Raw genomic sequence first — 13,752 nt, forward strand, 5'->3', positions numbered from 1 at the left:
TTGCTTCAATAAGTATCTTTAGATTTTTTACTGAGGCGGATAAAATACATAGAAGAATTGGATATGGTTGAACAAAAATATACCGCACCTACATGAATTGAAACCAGAAAAAAGATTGCTGCCCTAAATAATCAAATATATGGATTCAATGAAATTTATTCTATATTTTCTGAGCACAATATAAAAGCAATGTAACTTCTATGGCAACATTAATATGATGCAACGGCAATAATAAATTGCTCATCACACGATCTCTGCTTTTCCTGATCTAATAACTTATTCATGCTACTAGTTAAATCGCTTGGTCTGAGATAGACGAACTTGTAACCTGGTTAGCAATTATATTGAAGGTTTACAGGCCACTTGGGTAATTCGCCTGTAGTTCAACAATGACTACCGAAAGCTGAGTGTTTCTGGTATATAGCCAACAATGCAAAATATTCTTCCATATATTCCTAAACTCCCAGATTTACACATATTAAAGACATAAATATTGCGCTCATCCTAAGCAAACATGTTTATTACTGAATTCTGATGCACACACATGCAGTATAACCCAGGTCTCCATCGGGTGCAATATTTCTGGTATAAGAAATTTTCCAGCGTACAAAGTCGGTTGGCATACAGCATAAAGGGTCATGAGTGGGCGGAGGAATTTCTACCCTTCCTCACCTCATCCCTAAGGACACGGATCCCGCAAACACAAGACCGATTACTTGCTTATCATCCTCTAGAAATTCATAATATCCATTATTAGTGGAAGGGTCAATGCGCACCTCGAGACCAACATTCTGTCCGAGGAGCAGAAGGGATGCCGAGTTAGGTCAAAGGGTTACAAAGAGCAACTCATTATCGACTCGGTAGTCGTAGGACAAGCAGCTAGAGACCAAAGTTGCTATATCGCCTCTTTAGTTGCAATATCGATTATCCCCAGGCGATAGGGTGCCGCATACCTGGCTAATCGATGTCCCACATTTGCATCACATTGATCCGAAACTAATAGTTTTTGGCGACAGTCATGGAAGGGTGGCATATCACCTTATCAGTGCGTACATCTGAGGGTGCTAATACCTTAGAGCCCATCCGTATACGAAGGGGCATCTTCCGGGGAGATTCGTTGAGTTCCCTTTGGTTTTGCATGACACTGAACCCCTGGCTACTGAATGATGCTAGAGGGCGACATCGAAGCTATGACCGAGACACACTGGCTTATGCATTCGGAATATTGCCGTGGACAAAGACCGATCTGGAAAACGTTTAGCGGTGCAAAGTCGACTCGCTTCGCGCTTATTTTTACAGCAAAGAGGAGGCGAGTCCTTTATATGCGGCTGTCTGTAAGGCAGACTGTGGACTAATTCCATTTAACTTGAAGGATCGATCTTTCAATCCTCTGAGTGGGGTGAAGTCGGACCAAGAGAAGATCGATGAATGGAAGTCCAATGCAATTGTCTTTGGCAGCCATTTGTCGAACAGATAACTGTGTGTGGGGAGCTCTTTGCTGAGACGAAGGGGTTCATGTGGGCCATTCAGGACGGCGTGGTCGGTACCCGAGCTTATGAAAAGCCCATCATGAAAGAACGGATGGAGAATGACTAGTGCAAAATGTGTAGTTCGGCGTTAGAGACGCAAGACCATCTCATTTCTGGCTGCACTCTTATGACACCGGTGAAATATATCCCCAGCATAATGCTGTTCGTAAGGCTGTCCATCAAAACCTAGCATACAAGCATGGGCTGATCACGGGAACAGGTCCGTTTTATCGATATGAGCCGCAAGCAGTACTTGATAGTTGCGCCTACAGCATGTATTGGGACCGGCAAGTTTTGACTGATCGCCATATTCCACAGCCTGACGTGCTGTTGACAAGACGGGTTGCTCCGCGTATATTATTGACGTTGCTATCCCCATAAATGCAACATCGAACGGAAATACGTGGAGAAGAAGGTGATCCAAAGAAATTTGGCGTCTCGTGTGGGTGGTTGTAGTTCCCATAATGTTGTCTGCTGCAGGTATTATACCTAAATTTCTCACGGCTTTCCTTGATGTTTTGGGACTCTTACACAGGCTGCATCAAACCATGCAGAAGTACACCATTCTGCATACGTGCTCGATATTGCGGGGAGTTCTGTACCGATTCTCCCATTGACCTACCACCAGTGCCAGTTTTTAAGTAGGTAGGATCGTCCGAGCCTAAATGCTTGGTACTTAGTGCTAGTATTAGGTAAAATCCAACATCTGGCGAGATTGTCACAACTCAGAAAAATAGAATGCTCCAAAACGACTAGCAATTTCGAAAAGTATTAATTGAGCAAAATAGTAATTTCGAAAAGTATTAATTGAGCCTTTTCATTTGATATCCATCCATGATCGTATTCTGTGAAGAAAGATGTGCACCCCTCTTTCCTATGAATGGGTAGCCCTCTTGAACTCATCACAAAATGGCGCCAATTGCTATATGGAAAGGGGTCAAATGTTTTCACCAAATTTCGTCAGAATAAGTTCAGCTGTTCCCGAGTCAATCGGGTGTAACAGACACGACATTGAATTACTTTTAATAAGGTTTTCTTTCACACAGAACCTTAAAAACAGTGAGCAAACTGGCAAAACATCGACACACATTGGATCGATTCCAAAAGTACAGATTTGTAAACATAAGGGAATGAATACTGCATAGTCGCTGTGAATGCAAACCTTTGAATTTTAATGCCGTGACAGAATCCGAGAAAGATGCAATGTGTACTTTACCAAAAAATACAATGCAAAAATATGATCATTGAATCTGTTACATACGGCATAGCACATAATCAGAAATGATTTAAAGAGCTGAAAAGAAAATAGTCCACCCTCGCAAACTATCTACGATCTACGGAGTTTCAAAAAAAGTTCGCCCATTGTGTCTATGACCTTGAAAGTGCTTGAAAAAATTAAATTTGACAAAATGGCGAAGTTAAAAAAATATTAGAATTTTGCAAAAAATTGATTATTTTTAGTGTGGTGAAACTACATTTTTCATCCAGTCAAAAACTGGTGGGTCATTGTATGTAGAAAGATATACCAAACATGCAAAAAATCAGGTCGATCGGGCAATGTGTTATCGAAAACTGCAGCAAATTTGAAAAATGTATTTTTTAGAAAAACACGATTAGAAATACTTTGATAAATTTTGAATTAAACTATTGAGTTCAACGAAATATATACACGCATTTGTTACTTTGGTTGTTTTTACCTACATCCTGAATGTAGAAAAAATATGTAATTTAGCTACATTGCCCGCTGATGATTGACCAACGCCAACAAGTTCTACGAAAAGCAAATCGGGATTGAAAATGTTTGGAAGAGAACTATGCAAAACACAGCGAGCACGACAAAACATATTCTTCATCTGAAAGGGAAATTATTGGAAAATTATGAAAGGAGTGGAACACTATAAACCAAATAGTAAATGTCATAGGGTGCTGGAGAAACAAGGTTTCCAAAGCATTTCATAAGACTTCTAAGCTAAGAAAAGGGAAAGAAAGCGGGGAACGATTACAAGGTACGATCTGCTGATGGGGCACGTATCCAAAGACAACCCATTTCAAATATCATCAGATTGGAAAATAGAACCTGGTTCTACAGTTATAAGTCGTACCATTCTTTATCGACTTCAAAAAATGGAAATAAGGTTGGATGAGCTGCAAAAAAAGTACACTTTGTGAACAAAAAGAAATTTCACATAACACCTTTACAAGCCATAGCACCCCGTTAAACAATTATTTCTGTAATTAGCAAATGCAAATTTACATACTTAAGCTGATCACTTTCCTTTTCCCTGAATGCCAACATATACTAGGACGTTTTTTCGTAACAAAAAACCAGTGAAATATACGCATTATATAAATACACGCCCACAGATTTTCACCTGCATGAAGTATTCTCAAAATTTGATTGTTTTTCTTCTTCGACCTCCAACAATACCTAGTATTGAGATAAACTACTGATAAAGCTCTAACAACAAATGGCTATTGATAACTCCCACAAAAAGTGGGGGCAAAACAATAGTGCGATATGTAGTTAATGAACATATAGTCGACAGCCAACCAGCCTGACTAGCATGTGCTCGACGGCGTCTAAGAAATCTGCCCGCGATATATAATAATTACTCACAATATGTCAGAATTCATGATGTCAAGCAGCTACAGCATGCAGCTTTCCAATGGTATGCGCGCAGTACAGAGGCATTCTCTCTGTTACATAAAAATATTTTAGAGACGATGTTCAAGCTCGTGTGGGAGAAACACGATGTATAGATAAAAACAATGTAAACGACTTAGGTGAGCAGCATTAGGTAAATTTTTCTTTGTTTTATCAAATGTTGTGTTCGATGTGTGTGTATGCACTATTTTTAGTAAAAATAGTTGCGACTGTAAGTTACGAGCTGAATTCTTTTGATTTCACGACGATCAGCAAATTCATCTGAACTTTTTCAATATAATGATTTGTAGTTTTACGTCACGGGTGGTGTAAGTGAAATCGGTCCGAATGAAAAAATATAGCAAACCAAACGAATATTTTGAAAGTCTACCGATCCACCACGCAAACAACTCAATCAGTATTAAAGAATCACGTACACTACAAAAGTTATATCTTCTTCAATAATCAGCATTGTAGAAAGATAGTTCATAAAATTACCATATGTTGAAATAAATAAATTCTTAACTTTATATTAACCTTTGAGAAAATTTGAATAATTCAAACTCAATTTAGTAGACCGAGGATAAGTTTTGCCTCCTCAATACTTTACTATCATATTTACAAACATATCAGTTTGCAGTAATCATAATTAAAAGTTACAGCAATAGTTTTGTTAATTTGAAGTCAACTTGCCCAGCTTAGCTTTTATTGCTTTGATAAAGATTGTATTAAGTAGCTGCGTTGCAATATTCATGTTCAACCATGCCCTTTTTTAAGGTTTTGTGTAAACACAAAACCTTATTAAAATCGATTTACCGTCTGTCTGTCTGTCTGTCCGTCTGTCTGTCTGTCTGTCTGTCTGTCCGTCACACGCATTTTTCTCGGAGACGGTTATAGCGATTGACGCCAAATTTGGTAGAAAGGTGGGAACTGTGAACGCTCACACATACAGTGAGTTACATCCTTTTACGTTGAATTTAAGGGGGCGTCCCCATACATGCAAAAGGGGGGTGTAAATTTTTTTTTCATCAAATATAGTCATGTGGGGTATCAAATTAAAGGTCTCGATTAGTACTTTTCGAAGCCGGTCTTAGTTTTGACATTTCTTGGAAACGTGGGGAGTGCGGGGGGTTGAAAGTGAACATTTCTTTAAGGGGGCCATTCTCAGAAACTACCAAACCGAAAAATCTGAAAAAAAATCAGGAGGCTGCCACTATATGGTGCCTGGGCTCCGAAATACCTTTCATACCGATATCTGTTCAAATAAATTTAATAATAGTACATTACTATAATTTTTTGTAATTGCCTGGAAACCCCCCTTAAATTCATCCTAGCGGCACGAAATTCTGCAGTTATGTAGGCCATCACGTATAGCATGATCGTACCAAGTTTGATGGAAATCGCACTATAACTAACAAATTTATAATACGTTGAAGTTGTTGCTTCTTTGAAAATTGAAGACTATGAATGTCAATATCACCCGAAAGTGGATACTCTCACATAATATATGGATATATTACGTGCTGCGTACTAAGAAATACACAAAACCTTTCGTACCTGAAGCGTCCAGCTTCCGGTTTCCCGACTTGTTTAACTTCTACATTTGTGGGAATCGGTTCAGGTCCAAATATCCTAAAACTCCTGGTTTAAGTTCAACTAACTTCGCTAAGTCCAAGGTTAAGATCCAACTTCGGGAAAAATGGAGTTGATGCAATCTAAATTGCATACATCTTAAGTAGAAATGGTGGAAAATAGGTTGTAATTTACAGCTGTTTCGTAGGTTTCGTAGAAGTGATGTTGCAAGTTCAATTTATAGCTCGCAACGTCTCATGGAAAGGTCTTAATTCAACGCCTCGTTCATATTGTTTATAAATATATTTAATGTTTTCTGTCATGTCTATTTGTAATAGTTGTACATTTTTATTTTACTTTCCAACAACATAATTTATGGGACATTTTTCGTATCCGTCATTTACATATGAATCTGCACGTCCATTTGGGATTTTTAAGGACATATTATGATGTATTTTTTTACAATTGCATTTCATAACGATTAAAGCCATTACGATATTATTAGAGCAATTTCAATTATCATGGCTTGCTACTACTTAATGTTTTCGGAATATGTGCCTATTAAAAATATCATAGCCTTGCCTGTAAGATTAATTTGGACAGTGCAATTTTCTCGGAAATTCCTAGTTTGTTTTATGAATTGCTTCCGGAAATATTATTTTAGAAATAGAATACATTAGCAAAACGAAAATTCCGAAGGTAAGTAGATTTTGACAATAGTACGAAATTTGCCATTGATTCAGTAAATAGTTTATGAAATCATCATAAAGGGTGTATGTACTAAATTGCTCACTAACCGCAATTTGGTGTAATGACATCTAAAAGAGTGCTAGTGCAACCAGAAATCGGCGAGCAACAAATCTGCAAAATTTAGCAAGAAAACATGCTGCCTGTTTGCTTCTTTGACATGGCGCTATGCTGGACCTTCTAGACCCTTAGGTATTCTTCATTGTATTTGAGCTGCTATGTATTTACTTTTTACTATAGCAAGTCTCAAGCTTTAACAAGAAGCTTCCTCAAGCATTTTCTCTCATTTTCTCCCAATCACATATACAGCCATGGTTGCCGCTTTGCTATTACACATTGCTGATGAGCTCACGGAAAAAGCCATGAGACTTGGAAGCCGCATTGGAGGCCATTCAGTTTGCAGACTAGCGCTCGACGACCCCACATGTGGAGCTATATTCAATGTGTCGACCACATGGAAGACGCGCAGCTCACTTTTGATCCCACTGGAAATACCAATGAAAGCAGGCGATAATGGAGGAAACAGTCCAGACACATTGACATCGACAAATTCCACAGGAAGATCTTTAAACCATTATGAAAATTGCTCGAGATGCGATGCGGTAAATCGCGGACGATAGGAAATTGACATTGACAGACAAAAATCAGTAGGCCATTCCCCACCCAACACAAACCATTTGGCAATTTCAGAATCTTGTGGATACAACCAATAATGGCAGAAATCAGAGTGATGACTGAAACACAATTGTCTGCTTGAGGATTTGGAGTTGGAAGGAACCAAAAACACACGGTCGAATATTGGAAAATGTAATATTGAATATGTTGGGTAGGTAAAGCATTTGTTTAACCCTCAAGAAAACCTAGGCTGTCATATACAAGTTAAAAAAATATTTTCAGATGTAATACTTACCGGGTAATACATTCCTTGCGGAGGAATAAAAAAGGCCCCTGATCCCCACAGCTTGACAGATTTTTGCTTTCTTCGTCGAGAAAAACACTCTTTCTACAGTAGTTCAACTGGACGTTTATAGATCCGTGGGTTCAAACTGGATTTCTGCTTATAACATAACACTGTTTATCTACTCACTTGCTTACGGCCGCACTAATCCAAAAGTATAGTAGAGGATTTTTGTTCTCGGGTAGAAATTCGCGACGCAAATTTTAGTTAAACTTGTCATGCATGAAAATATTTGGCACTTCTTTCTGGGCTTTTACCCCTGAGGAATCACTGTTATAGTAACAATCGCAATCTAGCAAATTCTCCACCTTCTTCGATTTCCGCCTAAGTGTACAACACAACCCTGCACAACAAAAATTATCTTCAAAATTAATGTGTAGAGGATTATGATTATGGATGAGGAGCACATCTATGAGCTTAAAGGCTCAATAGAGTAGCAAGTTTCAACAGCCTTGTGAAAGTCCTGCAAAAAAGTGAAATTCAAGGCAGTAGCTCGTAATTTCGCTTTGCTACGAAGCAGAGCAACATTTTCCGCACTTCATTTTCCTGCAGGATTTTCACGATGAATTCAAGCAGGCCAACAGAGGAAAGAGGGGATTTCACTCAAGATAAAAATAGTCTGAGATTCATCCTCCAACTCAAGCAGGCGCTGCGGAAAATATTTTCTATATGATCCTAATGGTTCGTTTGGAAATTCGGATAAATTTCGAATTCTTCATTGCACCAATCTCCGCAATAAAAGCGCAACACTTTGAAGGATGCCACAACCCCGACCACAAGGCAACGAAAAACACGGCCAGCGATACAAATCACTGAATTTTCGAGCAGTACAATAATCCACAAAAACTCATACTTTTTAATCACCACAGATCAAATTTTCAGACCGTGTAAACCGATTCGCACTAGCACTCACTAACGCTGAAATATATCTCCCGAAAGATTCTATTCTTTCCGACTTCTGATTTTGATCTGACACAATCCTGATGGCGTTTTCCAACAATTCTGGGCTTTGCTCTCTCTCCTCTGTTTCTTTCTTTCTACTGTTGACTCGCCCTGGCGTGAGCCACTCGGCGGATTGCAGACATGTCCGTAGTTATGCGACAAGCGGTATTCTCATGAGCTGAATGCGAGGCGGAATTTTCATTATCCCGCACCACGCACACCACTATGTCTTCTGCTTCCTTCGCAAAGCAATTTGCAATTCTCTCCAAGGCAAAGTTAACTGTGGCTCTCTCCTAGATATTTTGTTTATCAAATGCAGCCTTACTCTAAAGCTGCCAAGTACGTACACAATATGTAGCCGTGCTGTGAAAAGCATTTGTCAAGAGAGCATTGCCGAGCGAGACGGCCACGCCGAGTGCAACGATGCCATAAGAAAAAGAGACAACGAAAATGGCGGCGGATAGGAGAAGTTGGGAGTTTTTATTTCATTTGGATTCTAATTGCGGGCAGCACGTCACGGGGAACAAACTTGGATGCTGTTGCCAGTTTCATTGGTTAAGAGGAATATACGATTCTGAAGAGATAAAACAATCCTCCTGTTTTCTTATTTACCGTTTCTGTGATTTTCGACAAGGATAGAATGGACGCCTTACCCCCGCCGAAAGCGTTTTTGTGGATCCCAGCGCCTTACGAATTCCCCGGGTGACTTGTTTCACTTCTATTGGAATTGCTCGAGCGATTTTGAATTTCCGCGAAAATTATCCTTTGACAACTTACAGGGTCTCTCAAACTTTCTAGAAGCGGCTGTCAAATTTAATTTTGAAATTCAGCGTGCAGTAAGTTTGCTTCTTTGGCAACTTAGCAGAGTCTCTCAAACTTCAGAGAAGCGGTGAATTATCAAATCCAGTTTTCGTACTTCGCGGTGAGCGCGATTAAAGTCATTCCCTCTGGCTTGTGAGTGTTTACCTATGAAAGCGGAATTTTGAGGAAGTATTAAGGAAATCTTTTATGTAATTGTATGCAATATGATTTAATGGAATGTTCTGTTTGTTCTTTAGCTGATTTGACATCCCATCAAAATGTTTATAAGTCATAGCGCGAAGGCAATCGAAAACTGACACAACGCTCACGGTTAGACCTAAATTTCAAACGGTTTGACCGGCTCGCGCGCCTTCAGAACTTGAAGCGGCTCAGTTAACGTGGGTCTATTGAATGAAACTTTGCAGGGCAAATTCGAAACTTAGGACAGGGGATGTCCTTGAAGCAGGCACCAGTCGTTTTATATGAACAAGTAAGTTTCTTATGAGGTCAAGGAGTCCACTTTCCTGAACCGATATTCTTCTAAATTGCATATTTTACGCTTATCTTGTTTAAAAAGTGTACTGGATCTTTCATGGAGCCAAGAAAAAAGGAAAGGAAAGTGTAGTGGCTGCACAACTATCCGTGCCGATATTTCATTTTCTAATTGAAAATTTGGACAAAGTGATATATTACTGATGATCATCTACATCTTGGTGCGATTGCGAGTCTTTCGGGCACTACAGTGAACCGTGATCATCTAAATGAAATTAATAATTTCCAAGTCTACCAAACGTTCAAAGGCTTTATTGTTTCACTAAAGTTATGATATTTTATTTTACTTTCTATATTTCCGTTAAATATTAATAATATCATGTACACCTTACTAAACAAATAAGATATACATGCAACATACTAATTTTAAGTGCATTGATACTTTCAGTATTAAGTTGAGTACGGACATTATGGAAACAAGAATGAAAATCAAGTCACTGGTAAACGTAGACTGTTTAATCGGAAATGAAAGAAGCTGTTCAGCCATGAGGAGTATAAAATGCAACATATTTATGGAGCGTTACGATGCATTCGAAAAGGGCTTTTTTTCTGATATAGTCACATGTAATGTTAAATGGAGTCTTGATAAATACCCTTTGCTGTGTGGTATACTTCGGAAATCACTTGATAACTAAAGGAATGAGTTAACAATATATATTAAATCCGGCGACTAATTAGTAAATATTTATGATAGCTAGAAATTATATATTCTATCACAGATGTTTACATTATATACATGTAAAAGTTGTATTTTCAAATTGGACTTTTTTACTTTAAAGCAACAACTGGACAGCAGCACGTAGAAAGTAATCGTCACTCTAATCGATAAGCTTAAAACTGTCGTCAATTCTGTGATACGCTGACACGATATTGGAAGTATAGTAATTTGACATAATTTCGGTAGTGTTAACGAAATTGAAGTTCAGGCTTTTGAGTTAGATGCTTTTATCGACTTCTGGGAAGAGAGGAGAATTTGCTTTCCAGAGTGCCTATCCTTACCTATTAGCGAATTGTCTGAAGCCTTCCGAGTTATATTTTATTACTTGATTAGAAAAATAAACTTATAAATAAAAGAAACGATTTCGCAAAATAATTTGTTAACAATTAGGAAGTATGCCATTTTGGCCACTACGAAGCACGTGAAGCAGAAATAAGACAACATCTTGTAAACGCTATTATATGATTCTCTTTACTGACCCTTTATTTTCTATCATTTCAGACCTATGAAGAATCACCATGAATTTTTAATTTGCCTTGTACTTATTTGTTTCAAATGATGGATAGCAATTATCGAACATCAAGCGATAGTTGATCAGGTCTTGAAGCATAATGCCAACGAGGCTGAGTCTCGCCTCTCGGAATTGAGTTACTATTGAAATCAACGCAGTGTACGAATAATTAAAAGACATCATTAGCACATCCGTAGAGATGCTACCGGTGATTGTACACATTTTAAGTATGCGCCCTGAAGATTTTATGCATTGTAACATTTGGGGGGATTTTGTGGTTACACATCATAGTTTGTAGATTTAGGTTTAAAAAAGTGTTTACTATTTCGGGTTGGCAGCCGGCCAGATAAAAAATTCTTCAAAGTTACTTGAAGCTGGCCATAGATGAGAATTGGTAAGTATAGTCACGTTTCGAGTTTTCAATTATCTGTCAATGTAATTATTAAAAGGTTAGTTTTAAAAAAATATATATCCTAAAGATATTGTATTCAAATCTGTTTATTCATCATTACAGAAGTTTTAATAACTTAGATAAAATCTTAGTTGAATTTGGTTCATCAAATATGTATGGTTGATGCTATAGATAGTAACTGAAACTTATGAATATTTGCATTAATGCAATGTAGTTGAATATTGAAGACTCTTTCGAGAAGGCGACTTTAGTCATGCATTGTTACTGTGCATATATAAGATTTTATCCATACAATTTGCACAGATCCGAAGTTTTTTATTCGTGCAACTGGTACAGATGTAATAAGTTAAATGCAATTATTTATCAATATAATCGACAATTATAGAAATTGTATTAAAATTTCGTTTCTAATCAAAGTTGTGCTGTTGAAATAATCACTTTTATGTGTTGATGTACAAGGCAATCTTTTATTTGGTTTTTTTATGAGAAATTTCACTTGTATTTTACCAGACACATGAATTTACGCAAATAACAACCTTTCATTCCGGTTTTTCCTGTAACTGCTTCTCCAGCCAAATTAAATTTATCTAAGAGTTCAGTTTTAGTGGTCAGGCATAGAAGAAATAGAATAATTAAATAATTTTATAAGATTAACAGTGGTATGATGGGGAAAATTATGTATTTATAGCAGATGTATGATCGGAAAATTTTTAGTTCTTAACAAATGATCTTACCGCTGTAGATTTATCATTTGTGCAGTATGTGTGTGTTGACAATGAAACTAATCCACCGTATCATTGAAACAAATAACAATCAGAAAAAGAGTTGGAAAGGAGTGAACAGGGGACATAAAAATAAATAAAATCATTAAGTTTTATTAGGAAAATGAGGTACAGACTTAGAAATTAATATTTAGATAAAGTCATACATTAGGCAAACATTACAACCTTCGCTATAAAGTCAGAACATGTATAAAGCAAATACGGCAGTTAACGTTTAAGATTATGGTGCATTTAAACATTATATCTCAACGTATACTCGTCCGTATGAATTTATGCAAATAATAAAGCTTTTCACTCAATTCATTAAAAAGAATGCTTCTTCAGCTAAATTGAATTTGGCTAAAAGTTTAGTGTCCAAACATAGACGAAATACAATCATCAAATAACTTAATTCATCAGATTTACAACAAATATCATATTGTTGAAACGTATCCGAAATACGGCTTTAGACAAAGTTCTCACAATTTGATTCGGCGTCAGACAGATTTTCTGTAAGAAACCCATTATATTTTACCAGATATTCCCTTCAGGTGATATTGGGTGAGGCCTGAATATCTGATGAGGAAGTGTCTTCAATTTATCATATCAATGTCAGTAAAGGTGTAGTGAACAACTTCTATTGTATCATCATTGATGCCAAATTATACAAACATAAGCCTTGGGAAATTTGTTGCGCTCAAATTTACTGCCATGGATCATCAGATTGGTATTCGTTGCCTGGTTCGTCTTACAATAACTCCAAGACGAAATTTTTAAACGATCTAGTGGTATAGTGAACAAGCAGTAAATATACTTATAAGCTCTAAGCCGCTACCATAAGTCCGTTCATCACAAATTCTATAGAAATTTTGGCCACGCTCTAAAAACTTGCAACGCAATCTGAATGAAAACAGGGCTATGTAAAATTTTAATAAATCCATTAAGTACCCTTAAGGAGTTGAAACCATTCAAACTATACTATGTCATAATATAAATGAAATGCTTACTAGAAAATTTAGCCTCTCATATAAACTAAACACTTCTAGAGTGAAAGCTTTATAAATATACATATTTTGTTGTAAACAAGTAGTTGCCTTTCAATTTTAGAGTGTGTCACCCACAATATGATACTTTTTCCAAAGCACCACGCTATTAATGGATATTTCGCGCCAAAACTAATCCTCCCGAGTTTGATCAGGAACGTTCATTGGAGTATTCCTTTTCGAATTTAATACAATACTATAGACGCGACAGAGTTTAGATAATGGTGGGACAAGGGAAAAAGAGGACATACCCATATCTCAGCATTTAAATCCTCCCATTCTTCATTAAGCTCCTTGTTCATAGCAAAACTACGATAGAAGTTAGTATAGCAGGTATGCATGTTTGAAAGAAAAGTAAGCAACAAAGGGATTCACGGAAACGAAAGCACACGTAAAAATTGTAAATTAATTTACACTTAACGTATGGGACAGTTTGGTTTGGAATTAAATATGAAATAAATATCAAAGCAAGGATCCAAACAAAAGACAGTAAGCAGTAAAAAATTGTATCGATAGATTGTGAGCTCTTCGAGGACAATCAACGAATCGGCCGCATATCTCT

The 13,752-nt window shown here is 37.2% G+C and overlaps 1 protein-coding gene and 1 long non-coding RNA gene across 36 annotated transcripts in view; one reads left to right on the plus strand and one right to left on the minus strand.

Moving 5' to 3' along the window:
- LOC119647768 (RNA binding protein fox-1 homolog 2-like) overlaps positions 1-9,177 on the minus strand; it is a 58,872-nt gene extending 49,695 nt beyond the window's left edge. For 26 of the 34 annotated variants that reach the window (XM_038048940.1, XM_038048931.1, XM_038048919.1 and 23 more), the window contains exons 1-2: positions 8,304-8,481; positions 7,403-7,793 (exon numbers count right to left, since the gene is read on the minus strand). In XM_038048940.1, coding sequence (XP_037904868.1) covers positions 7,403-7,414 — 12 coding nt within the window. In that variant the 5' untranslated portion in view covers positions 7,415-7,793; positions 8,304-8,481. Of the gene's footprint in view, positions 1-7,402; positions 7,794-7,987; positions 8,259-8,303; positions 8,482-9,004 lie in introns of those variants that run through there. The other 8 variants (XM_038048902.1, XM_038048906.1, XM_038048905.1 and 5 more) reach the window with 8 other exon arrangements.
- LOC119647769 lies at positions 8,968-13,213 on the plus strand. 2 transcript variants are annotated; one of them, XR_005248936.1, is made up of 5 exons: positions 8,968-9,094; positions 9,172-9,382; positions 9,451-9,683; positions 10,134-10,621; positions 10,965-13,213. It is a non-coding gene; the product is annotated as an uncharacterized LOC119647769 (long non-coding RNA). The 2 variants fall into 2 exon arrangements; XR_005248935.1 differs by lacking the exon at positions 10,965-13,213 and having other exon boundaries at positions 10,134-10,838.
- Positions 13,214-13,752: the final 539 nt, after the last annotated feature.

The sequence above is a fragment of the Hermetia illucens genome, chromosome 2, assembly GCF_905115235.1.
Source record: "Hermetia illucens chromosome 2, iHerIll2.2.curated.20191125, whole genome shotgun sequence".
Classification (NCBI taxonomy): Eukaryota; Metazoa; Arthropoda; class Insecta; order Diptera; family Stratiomyidae; genus Hermetia; species Hermetia illucens.